The 12,598-nt window shown below is 42.3% G+C and overlaps 1 protein-coding gene across 1 annotated transcript in view; it reads left to right on the top strand.

The window, feature by feature from the left end:
• CD160 (CD160 molecule) overlaps positions 1 to 8,681 on the top strand; it is a 31,434-nt gene extending 22,753 nt beyond the window's left edge. The window contains exons 3-5 of the mRNA XM_069090169.1: positions 115 to 468; positions 4,396 to 4,533; positions 7,152 to 8,681. Of these exons, the coding sequence (XP_068946270.1) occupies positions 115 to 468; positions 4,396 to 4,533; positions 7,152 to 7,159 (500 nt within the window). The 3' untranslated portion in view covers positions 7,160 to 8,681. The remainder of the gene's footprint in view (positions 1 to 114; positions 469 to 4,395; positions 4,534 to 7,151) is intronic.
• The last annotated feature ends 3,917 nt before the right edge of the window (positions 8,682 to 12,598 follow it).

Genomic DNA, 12,598 nt, shown 5'->3' with positions numbered 1-12,598 from the left:
AGAAATCTTTTTGGACACAGATCTTTTCCCTTTTCCTAACCTCTTTGGGGCATAAGACTAGTATTGCTATCTTTGCCCAGCTTCCGCAGGCTAACCTTTCCCTTCATGTTCTAGGCTGCATAGTTATCTTCAGCTCCAGAGAACCAGTTTTCCTGCAAGAAGGAGAAAAACTGAGTTTAAACTGCACCCTGTCATATAAGAAAGAAGAGGCCAAGGGGCTGATAATGTTTTGGTCTAAGAACAAGTTGACACAAGGCTGCTCTCCTGGGACCAGTTTGAAGCAGCTGAAGGTGAAAAGGGAAGTGGAAGTGGGGGAAGAAGGAGCCACTTTGAGAGAACACTACATCTCCATAGATTTTAGCATACTTCAGGCCAAGATGACAGACAGTGGCATCTACCAATGCTGTGCAAGGAGTCAGAATCCCAACACCCTCTTCCAGAGCCACTTTATCCCTGTAACAATCACAGGTAAGCCACATGATGTCTAGGGGCTTCACCCCATCCCACTAGCTTCCAGAATCTCTGCATAGCACATGCAATCTGTCTACTAGGCATACCTTCCCAAAGCTATTGACCAGCATGGCAATCAGGATCATTATCTCATTGGCCAGGGGGAGCTCCAGAAACATAGAGGGAAGCCAGAACACATATGGGCCCCACTGAGCCTGTTTCCACAAAGGTATGCCCTCCTGCTAAAAGAACTGCAGAATGAGTTCTAAAAGAACTCTAAAGAACAGTAAAAGAACCATAATGAAACTTAACAGCTCATTTAGTCCAAAATCTCATTTCATGGATGAGAAAACCAATTCCCAGAGAAGTGTTTTAGCCAGAATCACTGAAATAGTAAATGCCTGAGGCAAGACTCAAACCCAGGTCTTCTGACTCTGAATCTAGCATTCTTTCCATCCTCTCACAGATTCAGTATTCTTGTATTCTGTCCCTTTTAGTCATCTGTCATCATAATGATGGAGATTGCCACAGAAAAACACTGCAGAAAGCCTTTCCTCAAGGATATCTTTGATCTATTTGTAGATCACTGTCATAAAAATTTTAGAAAGATGAGAAAGGAGATATCTATGTCAACAGTAACTGATATTTTTAAAATTGCTTTCTGGGGCTACTAACATTGCTCATCATTATTTATTCCCATTTTTTCGGTGTCGTCTCTTTCTTGACACATCTTGTAAAACTATATGCCCTCAAGAGTGCTGATGGCACAGATTTCCTCAGTGGGAACCTGGTCTGGTCCAACACTCATCCTGAGTTCTTAAGTTCTAGTTTCTTTTCCTTGTATAACATAATAGGAACTGACTTGTTAGGGCCCAAATGGAGTGGTTCCACTGTCATTGATGATAGAAGTAGATCATTATGAAAACACTGATAAATGTGTTCCATTTTATATCCATTTGTTGACTTCCTCCTAAATGTATTAATGAAGGAGGTCAAGGCTGAGGGTAACTGAATGACTTGCTTGTGGTCACAAGCTAGTAAGTGTTAGAGGCAATATTTGAATCCAGTTGTCTCCTGGTGCTTTCCACTACATCAGGACACCTCCTAAGAGGCGAGGTGATCTTTGATGATTTCGTTGGGGTTCACACTAAGTTTTCCAAAGCATTGGTTTAGCCTTTTGCTTTTCATGATTTTATGACAATGCTCTGTAGTGTCGTATGAGTTTTCCTTCTAAACTGGTCTTGTGCTCAGCAGCCACCTCTTTCCACATGGTAAAGAGATTAAATGTTTGCTGATCAAGGCAATTTCTGGCTCTTTTTGCCTCCTCTTTTTAGTAACTGCTTTATACTGGTTAAACTTCTGTGGGAATAGTGATAATCAAGGACACAGATTCTTCCTTTTCCATTCCCCATTTTTCAGCACAATAGTAATAACAGCCGACATTTATAGAGTGCTTTTAGGTTTACAGAGTGTTTACACAGACAAGTGTGTAAATCAGTTTGCAAATTAACCAGTCAGCAAACATTTATTAAGTGCCTGCCCTGTTCTAGGCACTGTATTCAAAACAGGGAATATAACAGGAAAAAAGAACTCCTTGCTTTCAAAGAGCTCACATTCTAGTAGGAGAAATAACATGTACGTAAATTGGTGCATACAAGATAAATACAGAGTGCATGAAGGTAGTAACTTAAGAGCAGAAGAGCCCCAGGAAAGGCCTTGATGCAAAGAGGGGTCCTTGAGGTGAGTCTTAAAAGGAAACCAGGGATTCTTTTTTTTTTTTAAAGCAATTGGGGTTAAGTAACTTGCTCAAGGTTACACAGCCAGTTATTTCTGGGTGTGGTGCTGAGTATCTGAGCCCGGATTTGATCCAGGTCATCCCAACACTGGAGCCGGTGCTCTTACTCGCTGAGCCATCTGGCCGCCCCTAAGCAATTGGGGTTAAGTAACTTGCTCAAGGTTACACGGCCAGGTGTTTCTGGGTGGGTGCTAAGTGTCTGAGCCCGGGATTCGATCTCCAGGTCTTCTCAACACTGGAGCTGGTGCTCTTACTCGCTGTGCTACCTGGCCACCCCGGAAACCAGGGATTCTAAGAGACAGAAGTTAGAAAGGAGAGCATGTCAGGTATGCGCAACAAGCAGGAGGAAGGTACAGCCAATGGGAGATGGAGCTTACAGGGAGACCTTCCACATGGAAAGAGGGAAAGCCAGAAGGGCAAGATTGTGAGCTGTAATCACGAAGGAGTTTAATTAATTAAATTTTTAAATTAATTTAATTAAATTTTAATTTATTATATATATATTATATATGATTAATAAATAAATTAAATTAAAGTTAATCCCAGAACTTTTAAATTGCTAACCATCAGTTGTGGTTATTATCCTTACAATTATCCTGGGAGGCAGGTTATCAACTGGTGTTATTTGCATTTTACAGTTAAGGAGACTGAGGCTCAGAAAGGTTCAATGATTTGCCCATCGAAATGCAACCATCAGAAGCAGGATTCAAACCTAGGTCTCTTGTAAATCCAGGGTGCTTTCCACCCTATACTCAGCTACTTCTTCCTGATTCTACTGCACTGAAGTGAAATTGCACAAAGATCATTTTATTTTACTGCTACTGAAGCTTTAAATTAAAGATTTTTATTGTGAGTAGCAACAGCATAAGAAGTCAATGTTGGTACATTTTTACTGAATTTGATGATTCTCCTGGTGTCATCCCAGCAACAACTGGAAGACAGAATTATGAAAATAATTCTGGGGTTGGAGTCAGGGGACCTGCGTTTGAATCCCTGCTCTGTCACTTACTCCCTGTGTAACCTGGGAAGATCGATTTAATTTCTCTGACTTCCAGTTTCCTCTTCTTCCAAATGAAGTTGTATTATATCACTTCTAAGGCCTCATCCAACTCTAAACCTATGATCTTACATTACTGCTGTCTCAACAGAGAGACAAAGGCAGCCAAGGCCAAAAATTCTTTGGCAGCAGCCTCAGCTGCTGTATCTTCCCCTGGAGCACCTTAAGAAGGCCAGCCAAGATTAAATGGTGGAAGTGACAACATATTTTCATTTGTCTGGGACAGTTTAGGTGTCACTTTCAGGAGAAGGATGCGTAGAGACCAGGTGGCTTGTTGATGTTCACAATAAATGACAAGATAGCTTCAGCCATTTAAATGCAACAGCAAGCTCAATCCAACCAAATGAGCTCCAAATAGTATCCCACAACCTTCCAAGAAAACAACCATTAGCTGGTTCAGGAAGCCAGAGACAATGGGACTCCAAACAGGTCTAAATACATACTTTAGGAGCGGCCAGGTAGCACAGTGAGTAAGAGCACCAGCCCGAGTCGGGATGACCTGGGATCGAATCTGGGCTCAGACACTAAGCACCCACCCAGAAACCTGACCGTGTAAACCTTGAGCAAGTTACTTAACCCCAATTGTTTAGGGAGTGGCCAGGTGGCTCAGCGAGTAAGAGCACCAACCCCAGAGTCGAGATGACCTGGGATCGAATCCGGGCTCAGATACTTAGCACCACACCCAGAAATAACTGGCTGTGTAACCTTGAGCAAGTTACTTAACCCCAATTGCTTTAAAAAAAAAATACATACTTTGTCTCTTTTCCCCTAACAATGAATGTGGGGAAACCATACCAACCCCCAAATGATGGTAGGTGCTTAAAATTGTTAATAAGACTTCCCTACACTTAAGAAATTACAGGTACTGATTTTTTTAAGTCTAAAAAAATTGCCATTCAAAAGCACTCATTAAATACCTATTTGGACATGATGTTACAGTAGGAGACACAGATTTGCAAACTTCAAATTACCATATAAATGCAAGGTGTTCTTGGCAGTGATCATGAAAAGGGAAGATTGATAAAGGCAGGTTGATAGACTCACTGACCTCTGGCACCCCCTTTAAACCTGATCGTTTTGTGCTTTGAACCAGAGAAAGGCAACTACACCACCACAGAATCGAAGTACACAGGAGGTGCCTTACCTAGCCACAGTGAAAGATCATTCAAGACAAATTCCCTGAAGAAGAAAATCTGGGGACTAACGGTCATAGGCTTGCTAGCCCTTAAAGGTATGTCCAGAAAGGGGGAGTACTTGAGTATGATGATCTATGGGCCATGGAGCTTCTACATGATGGAAAAAAAAGATGCCCTATGCCTCTAGGGGAAAAAGCTAATGTTGCCCAATTCTTCTATTTTGTTCTATGAACCTATGGAGTAGTGTTGTCCAATAGCTAATTCTAACAGAGATAACTAGAATTGGTTGGGCCTTCATAGGGAATTCATAGGATTTCAAGCTTTTTTTGGGCGAGTAATCCTTTCCCAAGGAGAAAAAAAAGCCTGTCAAAAATCTAGCAACTGCTTCTAATCCTTCCCCGGAGGACAAGCAGGAGAAATGCTAGGGAAGCCATTATATGGAGGTAGGCAAAGCAGAGAGGATAGATTTTGGTTTGCTGGATAGGTGCTTGGTTTTAAACACTGTAGCCAGCCCCAGGGACAGAATAGCAGGTGGATGGAAGGGCCAGGCTAATTTGTATGCCAAAACATCTGTAACAGGGACCATGGGGAATCATCTAAGAACCTAAATGTCTCCTAACTGTGAGGGGAAGGCTTTATCAAGATGAATAAGGCTCTTTCTGCCCCTCCCCCAAAAGGTTAAATATATTTCAAGCAACAGAAAAAATGACATCAAGGCTGTGTTTGCCTAATAGCTCAGAGAAGTTTTTGCATTCCCTTTTTTAATCTGTTAAACTTTTCTCAATCATATTTACTGAGTTGCCAATGTAAGTAGGCAAGGCATCTACTTCTCCCTAATCACGTGTAGTAGATAAAGTGCCAGATTTGGAGTCTAGAGTCCCTGAGTTTGAATTCTGCTTCTGCCATTTGCCACCTATGTGAATCTGGACCAGTCACTAAATGTCAATGGGTCCCAATTCCCTCATCTATAAAAGAAGCAGATTGAACTAGATGGTTAAGGTCCCTGTCAGCTTCAAATCTAGGATTGCTATTCATCCCTAGTCACTTCTTACATCTTTTCATAATTACCACCCTGAATATTTATTGCAATTTGCCTCCTAACTGGTTTCCTTTCTTTAGTACTGTCTCTCCCTCCTCCTTGTCCTACACAACAGCCATATTTATCTTCCTAATGCATGGTTTTCATTTCCCTAATGCTCAAAAACCTTCCACTGCTCCCTTTGTCTGTCAAATAGACCCTAAACTTGTTAACCTGTTGAATGAATAGGGATGTTATTCATTTAATGAACAAACGAATGAAAAGCATTAAGTGTTTACTATGTTCCAGACACTAGCAAGAGAAGGGCAGAGAAATACAAACAACCTCTCTGGGTAGAGAGGAGGGAGCCACGATATATACAGGTCACAACTGCAAGGCAGACAGAAAGGCTCCATGGTTCTCAGGGGGCAGCAACAAAGCAGAAGGTCATGTATCACCTTTGATGCCGTTTCCATTGATAAAATCACATCTGTTTCTGATAATGAACCATCTGAAAGTGTCAAAGGCTTTGGCACTGAGAACTTTCTTTACCGGGTCTTTTGAGGCTGTTGTTGCTGAGGAGGCAGAGGTTTTAGCATCATAAGAAGCAGTTCCTGCCAGGCTGGATCTCCCTCAAGGAGGGCTGAGGGGGTCAGCCTGGAAGCAGGACTGGTGTTCTTGGGGGCACTACTATTCTTGAGTTTAGGGTTCTGGACTGTTGCCATCGAGGTGTAAGGAGAGGTGGGAGTCAAAGTTTAGCAAAACTCAAAAGCATGAGGTGACCTCAGCTTTTGAAAGTCCACCTAAAATTAGGTACAGTTCAGTTAGGTCAGCTTTCCATGTATCCCAGAAAATGACAGGCTAGTAAGTGGAAAGGAATCTTCACTCTCTCTCACACACACACACACGTTTTAGTGATGAGGAAACTGAGGTCATTTTCATGAAACTCACATTGAAGCACAATTTGTCTTATTTGATTCACTGCTTCTGACACTCATTTTTCAGAAGCAACACTTCCTGACAACACTTAGTTAGCAATTCCACAAGTTCTTCTTAGAAGAGACAGCATAGCACAGTGGATAGAGTCTGGAAGATTTGGGTTTGAATCCTCCTTTGATGAGTAACTACCCCTCTAAGCCTTAGCTTTCTTCTCTGTTAAACAGATATAATACCAGTAGTCCCTACCTCACAGGATGGTTGTGTAGCCCAAATAATATTATGCACACAAAATACTTTACAAATCCTCTAAGAAGAAGCTAGGTGGTACAGCAAATAGAGCATCAGCCCTGGAGTCAGGAGGATCCGAGTTCAAATCCGACCCCAGACACAACACTTACTAGCCATGTGACCTTGGGCAAGTCACTTAACCCCAACTGCCCTGCCTTCCCCCCTGCAAAAAAATATAAAAATAAAAAGTTAACAAATCCTCTAAGAAATTATTACAGCAATGAAAGCAAGGCCCTTGTCTTAACCACTCCATTTCCACTACACAGTGAGAATTTAATGAATACTGCATTTAGTTTACTCCTTTCTTTGCCCACCCACCTATTTTCCATGACTCCCCATAAATACTTGTTTGTTTTTATGCATCCCTAACCCACTCTTTCTATAGCAATTTTTTATAGTAGGAGTTTAAATGGTGTTCAAAGTTACTAATTAGTGCACTAATCCAAACCTCTGTTCTTCTCCCAACAGGTTTGTAAGAAGTCTGGGAAAGACTCCAAAAAAGGGGGCATCAAATTCCCTGAAAGAAAATCTCGGCTAAAATTTAAGCTGTCTTTTTCCTCCTATATTTCAAACAAATTTCACTAAGAGCAAAGGGCTCTTTGAGGTGGGGAGTAATAGCCACAGATTAGGAGTCAGGAGAACTCAGTTCTTCCAATGGCTAGCTCCACGACTTTGGACAAATCACTTCCCCCTCTAAGCCAATTTCCTCATTATGAGGTTGGTATGGACGGTCTGGTTATCCTGAAGTCTGATTTAATCTGCTAAACAATATCTAGGAGAAAATCAAGGGAAGTTCAACCATACAGTAAACCCATCTTCCTGATTTCATTCTCACGTAAATAAAAAGATCAGCTTTTAAAAAAGAAAGGCCATTGTCTGGTTCAATAAAAAAAAACTTTATTGAACATAGTATTAACCCTACTGAGGAAGAAAAATAAGACTAAGAAAATCTCTGGGCTCACACGAGTGGAGAACGTATATAAATAAGAATGGTAAATGCAGCCTGTATTAAGTACCAGATGTACTCTTGGGATTTAGACAAGTGAGAGGTTCACATCTGAGGGCAGGTGGCAGATTCCACTTAATAAGACTCCACTGATTAGTCCCTGGAGGTTCAGCAAGATTTCAGCAGGCAGAGATGCGGTCAGGGGAATGTTCCAGGTGGAGAGAAAAGAGGGAGCCAAGGCACTGAGGTGGACAAGAAAGAAAGAACCTCAAATAAGACTATAGTGTGTATAGGAATTAGAGAAGTAGGAAGAAGCCAGGCTGTAGAGGGCCCTTAATACCAAATTAAGGCAGTAAGAAGTGCGGACTTCCTTTGGCAGACAACTGCTAATCATTAAATATACCTGGGTAGAGAGATGACCTTATGAGAGTTGGAGAGGGAGTCTTACCAAAATTAATCTGGCAGCATCATGTAAAATGGAGAGTGTGGGAGAAAAGAGGTAGGCAGGAAACTAAAAAACAGTTAGAAGTCTTACAATATGGTCTAGATGCAAGATATGGGGGAAGACATTCTGTAGGCAGAATCTATCTATAAGATCAGACAATGGACAGAAGGGAAGTAGAAGATGGACAGGACTGGTGGTACCATGAACAGAAAAAGAAAGTCGAGATGAGCTGGTTTTCAGTTTATTCCTATCCATACAAGTTGTGCTGGTGAGAGTGAGATGTGGGTTTTTTGCACATTTTTTTCTCCTCACATTTTCCTTCTTTGCTTAAAAATAAAACCTCTAATGCAAAATTTTTTTAAATGAATTTTATTTAACAGGGAAAAGGGAAGGTAGGAAAGCACAGTTGAGTAGGGGAGAGAAGAAAAGGAGAGTTGTGGCAAAGTAACAAATGGTGTCATCACCTTCCAGTCTATCCCTGCCACCCTAGTAGCTCTTGTTTCCCTGGCTGGTCTGGACCTCAAGGTTGGTCAACTTCCACCATTCACCACCATTCTGTAATCCCTCTGCCTGCCTGACTTATCATCTTAATTATCAACTCTGAGTAACAGGGACCATCTGAATTCTCTATTCCTGCTCCATGGCTACTAAACAAAACTAGAGATAATAACAAAATTGGACTGATTTCATTCATTATACATGTATACCCCTTAACCTCTAACCTTCACTATTGCTCAGTATTTCTCCCCCAAACCCAGTCACTGAAACACATTCACAACTAGTAGTAACTTTACCTCCTACTTCATTGAGACCTTTCAAAGATAGCACTCTCAACTCTCCTCACTTCCCAAAACTTTTATCATTAATTCCTTTTTCCTGTCTCAGGGGAAAAGCAGATCCCGCCTACCTGGCGAGGGAGGATGTCTTCTCCCTGTGCTCTTCCCATCTCCTCTAAGAACTTCTCCCTTAAATCATTCTCATACCTCTTTAATTTCTCCTTCATTTACTGATTTCTTCCCATCTGTCAACATTCTCCAATCTCTCCAAATACTGCGCCCTCCCCCCCAGCCTTAGCCTTGAGCTGTCTCTTTTCACTTCTCTTTCACCAGTTATGCTAAAAGTAGTCTCTATTACATTATTTCAACTCCTTTATCATACACTCAACTCCTCTAGCCCTGAGGAAATTTGCCAAGGATGCCAAATGGCAACTCACTCTTATACTCTTAAGACTTACAAAGTATTTTACTCACATTAACCCTGTGAAGATGGGTAGTGCTACAAGTATCTGTGCCCTTCTACAAATTAAAAAAAAAAAAACTGAGAAGGAAAGGCTCAGCCAGGTGAAGTGATCTGCCCAAGATGACCCAGCTAAAGTGTCACCACACAAGTCAGGACCAGAACCCAGCTTTCCTGACTCCAAACGAAGGCTCTTTCTACTGCTACATCAGGCTGTGTCAATCGCCACACTATGCAAACTTCTCTCCAAGGTCACCAGTGACTGTGCCACCTCTTCTACGTGTCTGAAGTCCTAATCCCAATCCTCTCATCTCTTCCAGGAGCCTGCTTCATCAATCACTCCCTTTTATTATCTTCAATCTCACTCTGCCCCCATCTCAAGAGTCTTATCACTCTTCCTTTTCAATGACAAACTCTAAGAAAGAAATAGTTACATGTGTCCTCTTGGCTTCCTTCCCACCTAGTCACTTCTTACTGCAATCTGAGCTTCCAATCAATATATCTCCCTCCTTTCCTCAGAAAGGTGAAGTACTGGGTGTCCAGAACACCGTATATACTACCAGAGTTGCTGCCCATTTTCCTTAAATGTTTCCCATTTAACAAAGAAAAGCTGACTGTGGGGCAGGGGTGCAAAGAACACTGTCATATTAAAAAATTATTAGGATATAAAAACAAAACCAAAAAAAAACATCAACGGGGGAAAAGACATTTATTAAGTGCCTACTATGGGCCAGGCATTGTGCAAAGCGCTTTCTAATATTATCTCAGTTGAACAACCCTAGGAGGTAGGTACTAATATTATAGTGAAAGAAACTGAGGCTGAAGGAAGTTAAGTGACTTGCCCAGGGTCACAAAGCTAGTTGTTTGTGTTTGTGCTAAGTGTCTGAGGCTGGATTTGAACTCGGGTCCTCCTGACTCACTGTATTACTGAACTGTCTCCCCTTTCTAGGCTTTTTTGGGGGGAGGGCAATTGGGGTTAAGTGACTTGCCCAAGGTCACACGGCTAGTTGTTTGTGCTAAGTGTCTGAGGCCGGATTTGAACTCGGGTCCTCCTGACTCCGGGCCGGTGCTCTATTCGCCGCGCCACCTCGCTGCCCCTCACCTTCTTGGCTTTGCAGTTGTACTGACCCACTTGCTCTTCTACGCTACTCTACGGTCCCTGGCCCCCACCTCTCAGACCTGATTTCCTTCAGGTTCAGCTCAGGCACTCCCTTCTACACGGAGCCTTCCCTAAGCCCTCCTTCCCCAAACGACCTTGGATTCGTTTTACATATACTGTAGTTTAATGGTTTCAGTTGTATGAACTCTTCATGACCCTTTTTTGGGAGTTTTTTTTTGTTTTGTTTTGCTTTTTGGAGGGAGAAGGCAGGGCAACTGGGGTTAAGTGACTTGCCCAAGGTCACACGGCTAGGTTTTGTGTGTGTGTGTGTGTGTGTGTGTGAAGTGTCTGAAGCTGAATTTGAACTCAGGTCCTCCGGGCTCTATTTACTGCACCACCTAGCCACCCCTTTGGGAGGTTTTCTTGAAAGAGATACTGGAGTGGTTTGTCATTTCCTTCTGCTCATTTTACAGATGAGAAAACTGAGGCCAACAGGGTTAAGTGACTTGTCCAGATTCACACAGCTAATAAGTGTCTGAGGCCGGATTTGAACTCAGGAAGGCGAGTCTTCTTGGCTCCAGACCCAGTGCTCTACCCACTGGGTCACCTAGCTTCCCTTTAATAATACTAATATGCTTATGCATATACATCTTCTTTGTCAGAATCCTGCCTTGAGGGCAGGAACTGTCTCAGGTTTGTCTCTGTATCCCCAGTGCCTGGAATATATACTCAGTGATGAATGACTCTGAAACGCCCAGTTCTGCCTGGTCTCCTTAGCATCAGATTTCTATTTCCAATTACCTACTGTAGATCTCCATCTAGATAAGTCATTGGTACCTTAAACTCAACCTATGTCCCACCTTCTGATTTCCCTATTTTAGTCTAGGTCCTCAAGGCCAGTCCTCTCTTGCACTCATTCTCTCCATTTTATTCCTACTGTCACCACTCCAGTACAAACCCTCCTACCATCACTAGCTTGTCTGACTACAATAGCTTCCTCTAAATCAGCCTTCACACTGGTCCTAGAAGCAGGACCTCGAGGCCACAGGATTTAGGTCCCCTAAATCCTCAAGTGTGGCCCTTTGACTGAATCACAGAATATTTATTCTGTTCAAAGAGCTGCACTTGAGGATTTAGAGGGTCACATGTGACCTCAAGCCTGCCGATTCCCCACCCTGGCACCTTGAGCAATCTTTCTTAGGGGAAATGAGAGGGACAGCATAGCAGAGCGGACAGAGTATTCTCTCCTTAGATGATGTGTGTTAGATCTATCTCTTTAGACAGGAGGCTCCACAATGGCAGGAACCAATCCCATACTTCTTTTATACCTCCTACAGTATGTCTGGCACAGAACAAGTGTGCTCAACAAGCACTTATTCATTGATAAGCACTGAAAAAATGTTCAGTTATTACTCAACATTACCCTTCTATTAGGAAATTCACATGGACACAGTGTGGGAAGGTTTTCAGTGAGGACCAGCCCTAATGCCTATCTTCAGGTCTGATGCACCAATCTGCAGTGGTCAGATGAGTTCTGCTCAACACTGAAGAACCATTTAGGGCCATCTGAAACCAGCAAAATGCTTAGCTCTGAAGTATTAAACAGAATGTGGCATAAGGATACAGTAGATTATTGCATCACAAGTTACAACAAGCATGAAGACTTAAAAAAAGAAAAAGAAAAAAGGGCTGCCGTGATGTGACAGAAAGTGAAGTATAAAGAATATCCAATTATAAATGAAAACCCTTAACGGTTAAATGGCTAAAACTAAACCACTTCCTTTCTTTTAACAAAGGGTAAACTGCAAAAAAGTAAACTGCACATAGCCTAGCTGTAAACCAGACACTGCTACAAACTATAATCTTCTCAGTAACGTGGAAGACCACAAGGGCTTGCCTCTTGATCTGCTACTATGCTCTCTGGCCAACTAAGCTTCACCAAGTGCTCCCCTCCTGTCCCCTTGCAGACTGCTGGGCACTGCCATTTGCCATGTTAACAGGTCTTTCCATCTGCCTTGTCGTCAATGCTCCTATATGTCTTCTCACTATTAGAATGTGAATTTGAGAGCAGGGACTTTGTCTCTTTGCTATTTGTATCCCCAATACTTTGCACATCACTTGACACAAAGCCAAGTGCTTAATAAAATTCATTCAAGTAAGTGTAGGATTTAGGACAGACATACAGCAAA

This window comes from Petaurus breviceps, unplaced genomic scaffold (assembly GCF_028583685.1).
Source record: "Petaurus breviceps papuanus isolate PSGF00001 unplaced genomic scaffold, PetGlider_PUasm1.0 186, whole genome shotgun sequence".
NCBI classification, from domain to species: Eukaryota; Metazoa; Chordata; class Mammalia; order Diprotodontia; family Petauridae; genus Petaurus; species Petaurus breviceps.
Note: the sequence above shows the minus strand (reverse complement) of the source record. Positions and strands in the feature narration are given on the sequence as shown.